At 27.3% G+C, this 16,692-nt stretch overlaps 1 protein-coding gene across 1 annotated transcript; it reads left to right on the forward strand.

Moving 5' to 3' along the window:
- The first annotated feature begins 13,399 nt into the window (after positions 1-13,399).
- On the forward strand, positions 13,400-16,518 carry LOC107993463 (eukaryotic translation initiation factor 3 subunit M). The gene is made up of 7 exons (XM_017049880.3): positions 13,400-13,555; positions 13,796-13,975; positions 14,083-14,177; positions 14,253-14,471; positions 14,535-14,803; positions 15,633-15,776; positions 16,091-16,518. Exons 1-7 carry the CDS (start codon positions 13,511-13,513, stop codon positions 16,312-16,314), a joined length of 1,176 nt encoding a protein of 391 aa, XP_016905369.1. The 5' UTR covers positions 13,400-13,510; the 3' UTR covers positions 16,315-16,518.
- The last annotated feature ends 174 nt before the right edge of the window (positions 16,519-16,692 follow it).

A 16,692-nucleotide genomic window follows, 5' to 3' on the forward strand; every position in this document is an offset into this window, starting at 1 on the left:
TTGTTTTTAATATCTTATAGCTTTGTATTTCTTGTTCTCCATTGACAAAGAGATGCTGCTAACTTTCTTGTTTGTAGAAATGACAGAGTCCATCCTTAGTTTCATCATTATCATCAGCTTATATAGAATTAAGATTCACACGATTCACGATTTATCTTGTATGATTAAAGATCGAACTTATAAAAGGAAATGATAATAAAATCTTGATATTTAATCTCGAAAGAATCCGATATTCAAGATTAATTTTTTAAAATCATGAAGAAATTATTTTAAAACATTTCCAAATGAATTTTCTATTGAAAAATAAAGATTTTCGTTTGAAAAAATGTTTGATTGTTTATTTGAATTTGTTGTTCCATCCGAAGCAAAAAGTTACAGTTTAATTAGCTTTTGAAAGGACATAACTTTCAATATAGTTGAACGTATGTTTATGGCGAATAGATATTGAACTTCGTACGAATTAATAGCTGGCAAGAAGCACTTATATTGATAGAGCAATTAGTTTCAGTGCAGTGGTAAAGAAACGATGCACGTTTATTTCTTGTTTAATAAATTGTCAGTGCCACGTATTACTGTGGCAAAAAAAAATATATATATATAAATTTATTTCTTTATTGATTGTAAATAAGAACTAACTTTGAAACATGAATTAAAATTTCAAATGAAATCACGCAACTAGTTAAACTTCAGTTCCAAAATTAAGAGATAAAAAAAATTTTCATTTTAATGATATTTATTTATAAAGAGACAATGTTTGAAGTAACTTCTTGACAAACATATATATATATATATTAATAAAAAAGATTTAACGTTTTAATAATTTGCTATCAAATCGAGCAACGAATAAAATTCTCAAACATAACATCATAAATTTTAATAATTAATTTCTTTCGATACTCAAATTCCCCTACAATTATTTTTCAAGATAACTGTAATTATATAAATATTTGAAATGCATTAAAGATTGATTTCGTAACGATAACATTAAAACCCACTCTCGTTAATCAAAATTGTGAAAATTTTAATTTCTACGGTTTTTCCCCAAAATTTCCATTCTTTAAATTATTCATTTCCTCGAGAATATTATATCATAACTTTTCTTAATAGGTAAAAATAAAATGAAGACGTTCGGAAGAGTGGCGGGAACGAAATTTCCGGGCAGAAAGTTGGAGATAACGCTGCGAGCGAATTAACTTTTCACCGTCGATCGATTATACGCGGCGGAAGTTTAGGTGCACCGCATCCGGAACAAAATAATTCAAATTGACGAGTCAATTTTTTCCTAGCCCACTTCGATTCGATCGAAATCGGCCTTTCTTGCGTTTTCCTTTCCAAACCGCAAATTGGACGCTTCCCTCCTCTAATTAATTAATTAAACCCTTGGCAACGATCAACCGCTTACGACCAACCGGCTGATGGAATTTTTTACACCCTCATTTAAAATAATGTTGTCCAAGGGGGGCTAAAAGGGGTATACGATGACGGTATTGTGTCGGGCGCGAGAGAGTGGGCGTTAAAATTAAGAAAAGTGGTGGAAGACAGGAGAGGATGGAGAAAATTTACTTTTTTATCCTGGATGATTACTTCATTACAGAGGAACAATACAGTACACCGTACATGAGAATCTAACAATGAGAATGTGTAAACAGTCTAACGAACGTATCCATTATATCTATTATTCTTAAAATTTTCACAGAATGAACGTTTTATTTCTGTCTATCTTCTATATATTTTTATAAGTTCTTTTTATTTAATTTGATGATGTCGATGTAATTCTATTTTAATTTCTATATCGTGAAGATATTATTTCTCATAGAGAAAGAAAGTGTAACGAAGTTTTGTCTCTCATAATTGATATATCTAAATAACATAATATAACCGCAATACTAATTGCGTACTTCATTGACACGGTGTGCTCATTATTACGTAATTGTTATTACCCACGCCGCTGTTTAACGTATTGAAAAATACGATATCACACAATTGTGGTCAATTATGAATGAATAATTGAATAACAGGTTCTAACGAATGTAAACGAAAATTTGCACGAATATGGATGATCGATAGCTCATAATAGATTCCGGTTACAATACGAGGATCGTCTATTTTAACAATTATGCTAAACCGACCGCGGCATCGGCCACAAACGCGTATAAAATTTCATCGGTCCGATCAATATGTTCCACATGCGTGGAAGTCTGAACGCTGGAAATCTATCCTGTATACTATTTCATCGTATTAATTTAATATAAGTATCTTCAAGTTTTGAAATGACGAGGAAGAATCTTTTTTTCGTAAGATATTTAGAATAATTTAATTCTCGATCAGAAGATTTTCTATATCGAAACGAGATTATAAATTAAATATTTAAATATTACGAATTTAATCATGATTCATTTCTTTGCGTTAAATTAATTTTAAATTATATATTCTTGTTATATTTTCTGTAAATATGTACAATAATCTTCCTGATTGAGAAGATTAAGTAATTCCAACTATTTTGTTAGCTTGTTTACACGAAAGATATTTATATCCCAAAAATTAGTGGGAAGACAAATGATAAATTTGAATAAATCCGAAAACTTGGAATCATAATTTTAAAGTTTTCCATCGGATCGGGTATCATACAGACTTTGAACTTACAAATATCGTACAGACGATTTCGAATTCATAGAATCTTGCGCAGACGTTTCAGGACTTGAACCGAGGGAAAACAACTAGCTGAACTTGCGAGATTCGATGCCAACAACCACGAATTCGTGGGATCCGATACTGACGACCACAGACTCGTGGGATTCGATACGAATGCCATTGGGATTCATGGAATTTAGCCCCGACGATCCACTACTGGTTATCTTCGTGACTCGCTATTAAGATCCTAAAGATTTCGAAATCGATCCGATCGATAGATTTTTTCTTTATTTCTCGAATTCGTGCAATCTTCAGATTCTAATTAAATCTAAATCCTTATATTTAGATTACAACCACTGTAAAATTTATCGTCTAGGTAATTTTCGGTACACCTTTTGAATCTTCTATTACAATTTTGCATCATTTACGATTAAAAGAATAAAAGAAATCTTTATTTAAGCTCCGTTTCGTAAAAATCCGTTGTCTATTTATTAACCGATAATAGTTATTTATTTACAATTTTTAATTTTACATTATCTCGAAATAATTATCCAATTAATCACTTACTAGTTTAAAACACTTTCTTTGAACGATAAATTGAGGATACAAAAGGGGGAATTAAGTTCCTTCTCCTCTATAATTAGTGTGATATCTGATGTAATACAGTTTCATGTTTCCATTTAATTTTATAGATGTAGGTGAAGTTAAGAAACTTATACGGGGGGGAAATTTCGGAGGGGAAAAAGGAAGGGAGAGCGATTGATTGACGGTTGGTGCGGCAAGAAAAAGAGGCACGATAAAAAGGCGCATCCCCTTTAATGGAGGGATAAAGGGGTGGAAGGCTGAAACGGAAATAAGACAAATTCCGATTGATCATTCAGGAGGACAGTCGGAGGAATAGGAAGAAAGTCGAGTAATTGAATTATGGTCGAGCAATTGTCGAATTCTCGTAATAAAATGTGATAATCGATTAAATCGAAGGGGGAAAAAAATGGAACATGGAGGAAAAATAACGATAACTATTCTCTGTGAGAGATAAAATCAATAGAACGTAATTATTTTTATTAATTGTTTCCTCGACTTGGTTAATTGAATATAATAAAAATTTACGAGCGCTCTGTCGATAAAAATGGATACAACCGATAGCGCCATATTTCATCTCAAATAAATAGCAGCACAAATTAAAAACTTTCATTTCGAAAGTTGCTGAAAATAACTGTCCAGTTACTTTAAACGTTGTTAAAATTATAAATGACAAATAGAGGAATCGATACTTTCTTTTTATCAAAAATATTCTTCTTTCATTAATCAATGAAAGTTTAAATTATTAAAATAGAAATATCATAATACATTTAGATTAATCAGAAAATTGTTTTCTTAAAAATCCTATTTCTTCTATATCTATGCATCTTTTTGAAAACAATTATAATTTATCAATTGTAATTTAATTTCATTCAGTTTACGAGCATAAATTTTTTAAGTTTTCGAATATATAACTTCTTATCGTCTAATCTTTAATTGTTGTTTAATATATTTCATCTTAATTGCTTCGATCTTCATGTCGTTCAAATGTCGTTTGATAACATCTAACATTCCGTTATCACGAACTATGTAATAAAGACATTCCGTTGAATGAAAGCCAGAACACGATTAGATTCCATCTTTTCAAATTAGTCTTATTTCTTTCTTAACGTGATAATAAGTGATAGCATTACGACACTAATTAAACTTGTATCTCGTTTATTATTATTAAAAACAAATTGACAATTGTTTTCTTCTACTTATTTCTCAAATCTTACGAGAATTGGATCGAGAAACATCAATTTAGAAGTTTGAAAAGAAAAGAAAAATTTTAAACGGACTATATTTTAAAAACGTCTTTAAAAAATAATTAAAAAAGTATCAATTTTAAGAAATTCCAAGACTTTTTTAACTGTTGTAAAATTGCCATCTTCTTTTCAAATAATTTTATTTTAATTTTATCCCATGGTGCAAAATAAATAAATTCTTTGTATAATTCAAAATAGTTATACGAAAATATAATATTTTTTTCATAAAAAAATTATAGCATTACAATATTAAGTAATCAAGTTGATTGTAAAGTAGAGTACGAATCGCAATTTTGCAATAATCGATAAGGTTGTTGCGTTAATTAATTAGAAGAGATCCATCACAACGTCGTGCAACCTCGTTCAAATGCAAATATTCTCGGTGCATAGGTCTCATCAGTGTCTCAAAGTAAGTAATCTTGATAAATAATAAAACAGGGGGAGAAATCGAGAGACGAGCGAGCGGACATTTTCTTTAATTAATGAAAGGGAATAATTAAAGAAATGCGAATGTGCGGTGTATCGCTTCATTATTTAATTTTCCCTTTCATTAATCAACGAGCTAATTGCGCGCGAAGCAATTTAATATTCGATCGGCCGAATTGGCACGAAACGCCATCAGTTGTAAACACAAGGATACCCTCCAGCATTTACTCGATGATAAATTTTCAAACACTACAGATATTTATGAAATGTTTAGTTAATTTAAAAAGAAAATAAACTTATACGGATTATCCTATGAGGAGAGAAAAATAATTTTATCAATATACTTGGCTATACTTCATTTTGAACGAAAAATATTCTATAATTGATCCGGAGAATAACTAGAAAATGTTTAATTGAATGAGCAATCGATATCAAATTCTTCCAATAAATAGTATTAATAATGAATGTAAAAAGTGAATGTTGGACGTAATTAAATCATTTTTATTTTCACTTTTATTTTATCGATTAATGTATAAATTGTAATAATTAATTATATAATATAATTGACTGCGACTCTTATATAACTCGAAGATTTATTAAATTGATAGAAAATAAATGGTTTGTATAAATATAAATTGCCTATAAATATTTAATTTATTACAATTCGTAAAAGAAAAATCTCCCGATTCATCTGAAAACTTTATTTGACACAGGAAAAACTAACTATCGAAAAAAAAACTTTATTATCAGAAATTCCATTCTACTTTTTTCAATTCATAATATCCGCAAATAAAATTCGTTGTCGCAAACAAAATTGACGCTATCAATAATTTCAATTATCATCTCGCATATAGAAAGAGGGGGGAAAAAGAGTGGGTGCGAATCAAAATGCAATTTCATCGTTACGTGGTATCGTCGATGAGTGTTTGCAAAGAGGGTGAGCCCGGGTGGTGGAAAAAAAATTGGGCAGAGAATGATGCGCGCGAGATCGATCGACGTTCTGTGACACGTGCCAAGAATAATTGACTGTTAACACATCAATTGACGAGCGGGAGTGACTGGCGGCAGTCTGTTGTTTCGAAAACACATCGAAACTGGTGGCCAATGGTGATCGACTCGTTACACAGAAATTGATACACTATTTCGTGAGAAAAAGAGATGAACGAATTATTAGGTGTCGTTGAGTTTCAAAAATCTTTCGAATGATTTAATTGTGAATTATTTAATTCTTTTTTTTTTTTTGCTCTTAATTATATTTAATTTCTTAACCAGAATTTTGTTTGATTATTAAATATAATTCGTTTAATTATTATACACTCGTTATTATAGTGTCGAGAAATATTTGTCTGGTTATACGCGTAATATATATGCGTTGCATAGTTGTATTTTATTGGTATACTTATTTTTAGAGTTTCATTAAAAGTTTTACACATGTACGTAACTAAATCTTGTAATATAAGGTAGAATACAAGAGAATATATTTCAAACGAGAAAGGTAAAATTAAACTTACGTTTATGAGACACAGCGGCACGAAAATAAACGTACCCTACCATTCTCTTAGAAACCTGGATCTCCGCCAAAAATTCGAAATTTCTTTACTACAAAATAAAATGAATTTGTATTAATATAAACTGAAATAAATACATATATAATAAGATATTATATTTAATAATTATATAATAATAATTCCCATTATAGATGTTTTTCATTTCTATGTTTTTTACAATCCGAAATACATTTTATCGTATTCGATCCTGTACGAATCCTTTTCCGTATCCAATTATTTAAGTGTCCAAAGAATTGAACTAAAAATAGAAAGAATAAATTAGCTGCGAAAGATAATAATAGATTTGAAATGATTGATTATGCATAAACGAACCACTGAAACCAGCCTACTTACCCTACGAATCGGATAAACGATTTCGATCCTTTGATATTCCATCGTTGCGTGCACGCGTTAAACGCAAAAGCAAACGCGCTTTTTGCATTGTCCACGGCCCCAACCTGATTTTTACGTATTCTATCGTCGCAGCACCGTCGCGTCGCCGGCAATCGGTGAATTACGCGAATTGAAAAACCGCCCGGGGGTTTCATGAATCTCTCGATAATTTATCGATTAAGCCCTGCGCGGAATACGAAAGCCGGTTTCAGCGCGATTCCCTGTGGTGCTATAGCCGATTAAAATTCGCCTCACACTTGTCAGATTTCGTGTGCCCACCCCTCTCCCCCCCCTCGAACCCAAAGCAAAGCAAACCGTGGGCTTTCGATCCACGAAATTTCGTAATCGCCTTTTAATTTTGCGCATCCTTTTATCTCTCATTCCTGCAACTCTTTCCGCCGACTCTTGGTTTTCGTATTGGCGGAACGATGAAAAAATTTCCCATTCGAATTACACCCCTTTTTTTCACTCGTTAAATCCTCTTAAAAACCGAAGATCGAAAATCGTGAAAATTGATTCGATCGATTCGGGCGCACAATTTTTCAGATCTGAAAAATTTACGTGTCGTTTTCATTCAATTTATAAAGTATAAGGTTATGTATATTAAATGTGTATTTTAACATTTAAATGAAGATCTCGTGAAGATCGATGAAGAGTATGATATCAACGAAAATACGAATCTTATTGAAAATTATTTTTTTCAAGTTATTTGCAACTTATGTGTTACTAAATGTTACTAAATGTTGTTACTATTATTCGTTTCTTTCTTTTGAAAAACACTTTGCACCGTTGTTCCTTGATTTATCTTCGAGAAATAAAAATTTGGGAAATCGATTGAAAAATTTGGACGGCAATCTGTCGTTTTTTATAAGAAACACGTTTCACCGCCAATTCTTCCTAAGACTTTTCAACGAGCCATCGTCGTCCCTTTGTCATCACGACGAAACACGTCCGCTTCATCGTGTAAACCGAAGTTAAGCCGTTCACAAAGCGTATCCTCCGGTACGCTGAGAGCGGCGCCCACAAGGGATTCCGACCACTGGGAGAACGAAATTTCATTTCTCGCCGGTGGAAGAATTCTTCCCAGCTGTGACATCGCGAAATCGAAAGCCGTTTGCCTCAAATTTCTTACCATAAGAGAATCTGGATACTGGTAAATCAAATAGGAAAAGCAAGTTGTTCGATTTTATTTCTAAAATCGTTCGCGTATTCTTTTATCCACGAGTCTTCTAATCCACAATTGTTGTTCACTTCACCGTGTATCTACGTATGTATATTTTCTTACGTATTAAAAACAACGAATATCACATAGAATGGTTTATCGGATATTTCGTTTTTATATGCCGTTTTATTTATATTATTGATGGGGAAAATTTTTTTCAGAAAGAATGTATTTTCATTATAAATGAACGCTTGGATTAACGTTTTTTCATTTAAAATAATATCATATATCTTTTAGTCAAAATCATTTAACTCCATATGAAATATTTTTTGCTATAGATATAACAATAATAATAATGAAAATCGAGTTGATGATATACGTAAGTATATTAAAAATTTATATCAAACTTGGAAAATTTGAACAATTTAATATATTTGCAATAACGATTATTGGAAAAAAATATATAATAACATCGAGATATTCTGTCAAGTTTAAAGAGACGATAAAAAACTATTCTTTTCCGCCTGTCACCTACTGCAAGAAGTAATACGGAGTTGCATTATTCCACGAACAATAAGGGACGCGGAAAATATACTCTGGCTAATCTAAGATAAGAGGATAGTGAAAAAGAATCTTGACTAGAAGGAGATTAATCGTAAGGATTACTGACTATAATCACGTAAAAATTATGGATATGAATAGCAGGACGGAAAGTGCGATTAGATATTTTAAAATTGATAAAAATATACGAAAAGTGATTTATATGAAAGTGTGTAAATCTCCGATTTATATAATATTTCGCAAAATATTAATCAAAAATACTTTTTAATTATCGTTAGATGAGTAAGAATTACGTAGATATTGCAGAGATATCATTGACTTGGAATAGCAGTTTTTTAATTGATCCAGATGATGAAACATTTGAATTGAATATGGAGATTAAGAAAAATGGATTGTATTCAAGATTTAAGGTGGTCTAATTCTATCCAAAAATCATAATTTGTCCTGAAATATATTCTCGGGAGATAAATCGTTATAATATAAAGTTTTGATTTATCGGATAGTTGAATTCCAGTGCGTTTCTCCAGAATTTACAATGTATATGGATATCTTGATCTACTTTACTGGCTTGATCTCTCCAAGATATTTACTGTATTTGGAGTTCTAATTTTCTCCCGTAGATGAAATCTACTTTGCGGTTATTGTTCCTATAAAATATGACAGTACTTTAACCGAAAGATTTAATATAATTGAATATTTTTATTTTTAGAATGATGCATATTATAATTGTACATTCCTCCATTTTATAAATAATAAATTGTAAATCTTTTATACATATCTTATTCGCTGTTGTATCTACGTTTATATTTCTCATTCACTTAAAATAACTCCGTCTGTATTTATCCGATATTTTTTATTTATCCAAAATTCACATTAAATAACAATTCCACGTAATAATTTTATTATTATTTCACCAGAATATCTGGCACATCTAATAGACAAGAGAGAAACATCAATTTGACCACTCACGTACGAACGAACAGAAAAGTTAACAGAGCAATATGACGTTTACGTGGCGCTAGTATCGTCTAAGATAATATAATTCCGCATACAGATGAGCTTATTAAACGAAAATCCGCAGATGGAGCTGCAGTATAAAGTACTGTCCATGCTCCTTGTCTGATCAGACACGCGATGGCGGGTCTTTGAACGGTTTTTGGTTCTTATGGCTTTTGCAGCGACACGAAAAGCGTAAATTTCATAAAACGTTGTTTCGATTTTATCATAGCACACGTTTAAAAGTACTTATATAAGGTAAGGTAATGATAATTTAACGGACGGCGAGTTTAATTTTTCAAGAAAATATTTCACATGATATGAAGCCACGATGATAATTTTTCGCACTACTGTAACAGAATTTATTCATTAGTTAAACATTGGTTGTAATAAAATTTAAAAATGTCTGTGAACTAGATGTTTAAAAAAAAAAGAAAGAAATAAAATGAAAGACACTGAACTATGGATTTTTTCGCGTGTAATGATTTTATGGATATTTGAAAAAAATTATTTAACGTTACACTCTATATATATAGATTCGAAATGGCCTCCGTGGAATGGAATGTTCAATATTCACCGGAGAAAAACCTCAGACAATGCGCATTGTTAGCATACATGTGGGAAATTTAACAGCTGGGTAAGAAGCGCGCGAAATTTTATAAATGTTTCGATTATATTTCTTCCGAGAGAATGTTTAATGATAGTTTTTTGTACATTTAAAAATATTTATATTTCAAGTAAAGAAAATGATAAGTATAAAGTATATTTCGATTGAAATATAAAATAGAATAATCCAAAGTTTTATCATTTTTATGCTACTTTTTATTTCAACACAAGCAAAACACTCTTAATCATATCTTCTTTCAACAAAAATAGTAATTGGCATAAAATTGAAATGAATTCGATTTTTTTTAAACTAAGAAATATATTAGAAATATATTAAATAAATACATTGTACAATGATTTCATATCATTTATAATGAAATAGATATACAATTTTTAATGGATTAAATTTCTGTGCACGAAAATGATTAAATTGAAAAACAATTTAACGTTCAAATTAAGATAATATCATGAAATTCTAAAAGATTAATAATAACAACAATTTTTCGGGAATCAATTTATTTTTAAATATAAGATTCAATATTTCTCCCTTGAAGATTCTTTTTCGCAATCTGGAGGAGCTATACCTTTAGAGAAGGATATAAAATATTCAGTAAAGAAGTTTTTGAACGTTTCTTGGAACGTATTTGGAAGAACCCATGTTGTACAGCATATATAAGTATGCTTTTTCGAGGTATTATACAAATCCTTAATTCGAAGAAACTGTTTCATAAATTTCAAGCTTTACCACTCGCCTCTTCTAATATAATAATTTACAACACTCTCGAAAAAGATATTTTAAAATATTTTTTTCAGTTTATTCGTAACATTTTATAATTTTATGCATATGCAATCTTCACGTGACTTTTTGTACACGCATATCCAATAACAAGAAAATATTTATATCTTTCTTGAATTTATACAATTATTCTCTAATCATTTATCCATCCAACAAATGTTTTACAAATAGTTTTTTAATTATAATATTAATAAAATATAAAAATAATAATATCAATATTATAAAAGTATTAATGTAAAATTTATATATTACATACAAAAATAAAATTATCTTAAGACCATTTATCTTTATAAATAATTACCAACATTTCTATCTGATTGCGACGTCTCGTTCAATAATTAGCCAACATTCCACTCTCGTCTTTTCAAAACTTTCAAAGTACATGTTTATCTCTAGTGATTTCTGTTTTTCGTGAAACTTTGTGCCGAAAGAACGAAGAAAAAGAAGCATCTAACTTGTTCGGTGGTCCAGATATCTAACGTCACTGTCGTTAAACAAGCTACCGAAATTATTTTCATTGCTTTCCCAAAGAACTTCAAACCAGTGGAATTATAAAAATAGCTGGGCACACAGGAAACAGTTGGTAGTCATCCGTAAAATGTTTTTTGTGTTTTATTGATAATGCATGTTAAACAGATCGCGCACAAATAAAACTGAATTATAAATATATCAATCAAATATGGCAAAATTCTGTTCAAACACTGATATTTTAGTAATAAGACAGTTTAAAAAATAGGAAAAGATTTGTTCGAAGTAGATTTGAAATCTTTGAAATAATAATGAATATTTTTTACTTGTATTAGTTAGTTAAAATTAATTAATTTTGGCACATTGTTATATGTTTTACGAGAATACGATAAATTATGCAAAAATAATTTTCATTCTCTATTTATTATAAATGCTTTAAGAATAAAAGTATTTGAATTTTCAAATAGATGTGTAGCTGATAGATCGATATATTAATTTAAATTGAAATTAAGTGAAAACAAATATTTGATTGATTTTGTAGATTTAGGAATTAAAATATTAAAAGCATAAGTATAAGCTATCATAAAATCATATCAATTATATTCATATAAGATTTTATCTTAATAATATATAATAGATATCAAAAAACTAAAGTAATTATAAATGAGTATTTTTATTTCAAATAATTTTCAAATTGATAAATAGATTTAAAATTCATTTTAAATCTATTGTGTGAAAAAAATTGTACTGTATATAAATTATGTCTACATGTCTAATTAGAATTTTTTATTTATTTATAAACAAAAATTAAATTAATAGATAATAGAAATGGATTTAGAAGTTATAAATTTTTTTTCAAATGTTTATAAATTTCCTAAAATATGCGAATTTTCATTCTCTCTCTATAGAATCAATTCCTTTTTTAAAAAATATTACAATGGAAAGATAAACTTAATCTTTGCAAAAACAAAAATTCTTAAAGTTTATAGTTACAGAAGTATTAGAAGTATTAGAAATATTAGAGTTTCAAAAACACAATTCAAAAAGAATTTAATGGTTTAATCATAGAAGAAATCGAATTTTATTTGATATAAATTTATTCAGTTTTTTTCAGAACCACCAATATTTTTATCATAAATGATTTTAAAAATATATATAAATGCTCTCCTATAAATTAGATTACAAATGAATAACTAATATGTTGATGAAAAAAATTTTGCAAAGGAAAAAGTTGAAATTATTTTAAAAATTTTCAGTTAAGTTATGTTCTTACTTTTTTTTCAAATATTCCGTATACTAACAATATAAAAATTGAATCAAATAGAATCTGTTAATATTTTTAATCAATAAGTTAAACAAAGAAGAAATAAAATTTATTAAATATTAAAATTGTCTCTTGAGTGCAAATTTTTTAGATCACAATATACGAACAAAAAGATAAATAGTGAAAGTAAAATAAAAATAAGATAAGAATTAGGGAATTAGCGCCATCTATAAAATATTGTAGAACATAAAAAGGGGATAGAAAAGATTGATCGTCAAAATTAAACGCCATCTCTTGAATAGTCAAACTATCTTTCTAAAATGACTCAAAAGATAATGCTTCTCAATTTTACCCTATTTTATCTACCTATTTTACCCTATTTTGAAGAAATATTTTTAATATTCAATAAATGACACTGATGACTAATTCTTACTGAATCTGTCTCCTATTTTCTTTATTTTGTAATAATTTCATTTCCAGCATTCTAAAAATGGCGTTGATTTCATAATTTCTAATCTTTGAATTTTAGATAATACTACAGAAGTTATATCAAATATTTAATCTCTTTTTAAATATAATATATTTTTAATCTAATTAAATATAATATTATAGATAAAATATAATAATCAAATTATAAATTCGACACTAATGCCGAATTCATTCTACTATAATTTGTACTTAAAATAAGCCATGTTTTCTACTAACGATCAAAGAAATTTCTTTTTTCACAATTGGTCATCATGAGAGAAACAAGAAATTTTAACTAGTTACTAGTAAACTTATTCTTTCTTAATAAATTGTAACTGAGAAAACGTGGTAAAAGTCATCAAAATGCAAGTACCTCCGATTTTTATGGAATTACCCTTAGAAGATCAGGTAATTAATAACCAAATTATATTACGTATTTAAAACTCTATAAAATTATATATTCAAAATACAATTAGATATCGCAAATTTTTTATTATATTCTTTAAATGAAAATTATAGGTTATATTAAATTTTCTATTATTATTTTATTTACATTACATTTAAAAAAAGTCACAAAATATGATTATAAAAAAATATATATATGTATATATTAAATATAAATATTTTGAATTAATGATTTATTTTTAGGCACAAGAATTAAGGATATATTTTAAAAATTTGGGTGCTGAAATAAGTGAAGAAAAATCTCCTAAAGGTATAGAAGATGATTTACATAAAATAATTGGTGTTTGTGAAGCTTGTTTTAAGGAAGGAAATGAAAGTGAAATAGAAACAGTCTTAAATGATATTGTATCTATTATGATAGTGGTAAATATTTTATATTGTTAAATATTTCACATTATTTATGTTTCTCATATTATTAAATATAAATTTCGTCTAATGATATCAAATTAATTTTATATATTTTATTTTAGATTCCCACTGAACGAGCAGAAAATTTAATATTAGCATTTTGTGAGAAATTGACAAAAGCTCCTGGTTATAAACTTGGTCTAGTATGCCTAAAAGCGTAAGTTATATAAAATGTTGTTATGTTAACACCATTAATTTTTTGGTATCAAAATAGAATTTCAAATATTTTCAGATTATGGTTATTATTTCAATCTCTTCCTGATGATTCTCCAATGAGATATCATGTTTATTATCATTTAGTTCAAATTGCTCGCAATGTTGATCAAGTAAAAGCTGTATATGGTGGAATAGATCAATTAAAACAACAGTTTGCATCACTTCCACCATCAAACGAACAAATGCAGAAATTACTTCGTTTACTTCATGAAGTACTTTTAAGTTGCAAACAAGGGTAAATAAAATTTTATTATAAAATATATTGTTATTATACAATATGAAATGAATATGTTTATAGAGAACAAGCTGCTGCAGTAATGGTAGAACTCTTAGGCACTTATACAGCAGAAAATGCTTCTGCAGCTAGAGAAGATGCACAACGTTGTATTTTAGCTGCATTAGTAGATCCAAATACATTCTTATTAGATCCACTTTTAGCATTAAAGCCTGTAAGATTTTTGGAAGGAGAACTTATTCATGATTTACTTCTTGTCTTTGTACAAGATAAATTACCTGCATATTTGGATTTTTATCAACATCATAAAGAATTTGTAGAACATCAACTTGGTATGTATATGTTATATATATGTATTTATATTATATATTGTTATATATTTGTTTTATTCAATCAAAGTTCAAAATGTTTATTATATGATTTCAAGCAATCATGTTAATATTTCTAAAATTTTAAATTATTTCTTTAATAAAAAAATCTGTGCAAAGCAATGATATAAAAAGATAAAAATACACCATATTCTTGTACTGAAATTACAAATCTAGTAAATATTAATTAAATTAATATTATTTATCGTAAAATTTAGTAACAATAATTTTCTTACAAAATATTTTGTTTTTATAATTTATTAATTAAAATAAATATCTCTTGGTTGATATATGCTTTTATCTAACTTATAATGTCTAACTTATAATCTAACTTAAAATATATCTAAATATAATGTAATTTTATATAGACAATATATAAAATAATACATTGTATATAATATAATATATAACAATAATACATTGTTATGTTTATTATTGTTATGATTGATAATTATAATTTAAATAAGACTTTGTCCATAAAATAAATTAATTAATAGAATTAATAGACAATGAGGAACTTTGATTTTAGAAATTAAAAAAGGCATAAAATTTATATGATATATAAAAATATCTTAATGTTTAAAGTTTATTTATTAAGTTATAAGCAATTTCAAGTTTGTGTTAAATAAAACCAAATGCAGACAAGAATAATGATATGATGAAAATATAATATATTATCTCACTTCATTTAATGTTTTAATTATTTATTTAATGAATAAGCCTTAACAGACATATGTATTTATAATATATATATGATACAAATTCCAAATATAAATTATATATTTATTATTAGGATTAAATCATGAACAAAATATGAAAAAGATGAGATTATTAACATTTATGCAATTGGCAGAAACAAATCCTGAAATGTCATTTGATACAATTCAAGAAGAATTACAAATTAATGAAGATGAAGTAGAAAGTTTTATTATTGATGGTAAGTTATATAAATATGCTTATAAATTTTATAACAATGCAATTAGAATATATATTAAATAATAAAAAAATAATTTTAAATAAATATATTTATAAAAAATATGCATTTATTATAAGGAATAAATATGCCCTATATAAATAAAAACAATCTCTAAATTTCATTATGAAGATAGAGACAATATATACAGGGTATATCAATGAATTAGTACTGGCTTGGTAAAATTAAATTTACTAAGTTATCGAAATATTCAACATTTATATTAAATTCTTTTTATGTAAATAAAAAGAAAATAAAATTAATTTTTTATATTTCAGTTTTGAAAACAAAACTTGTTAGGGCTCGTATGGATCAAGCTGGTCGTAAAGTTCTCATTTCAAGTACTATGCATAGAACATTTGGCAAACCACAATGGATGCAATTACGAGATTTACTTGCAGCATGGAAAGCAAATTTAACTGCTGTACAAGAAGGTATGAAATCTGTAGCTGCTGCACAAATGGAACTTGCTGGAAAAAATAAAACTTCTATCAATTATTGATGATGTTTAACTTACACATATTTCATTCAAATTTTTATATATAAATATTAATTGGAAATCAAAATTAATTAATCCTTTAATTCATAATTTTATCTGAATAAATATATAACAATATATCGTATATTATACAGTATTATGTTTACAATTAAATTAATTACATAATTAAAAAACTAATGATTAAAAGATTATTTATAAAATTTATAATTCTATTATTTGGTAATTTATTTAAAACTTTATAATATATCATTTTCATATTTTTATTAAAAATTGTGAGAATATTAATAAATTTCATAAATCTTAATAAAAAAATTTATAGATTATAGATTACATTATTTATAGTAAAACAATTAATAATATTCATAAACTCATTTTATAAAC

This window comes from Apis cerana, linkage group LG6 (assembly GCF_029169275.1).
Source record: "Apis cerana isolate GH-2021 linkage group LG6, AcerK_1.0, whole genome shotgun sequence".
NCBI lineage: Eukaryota > Metazoa > Arthropoda > Insecta > Hymenoptera > Apidae > Apis > Apis cerana.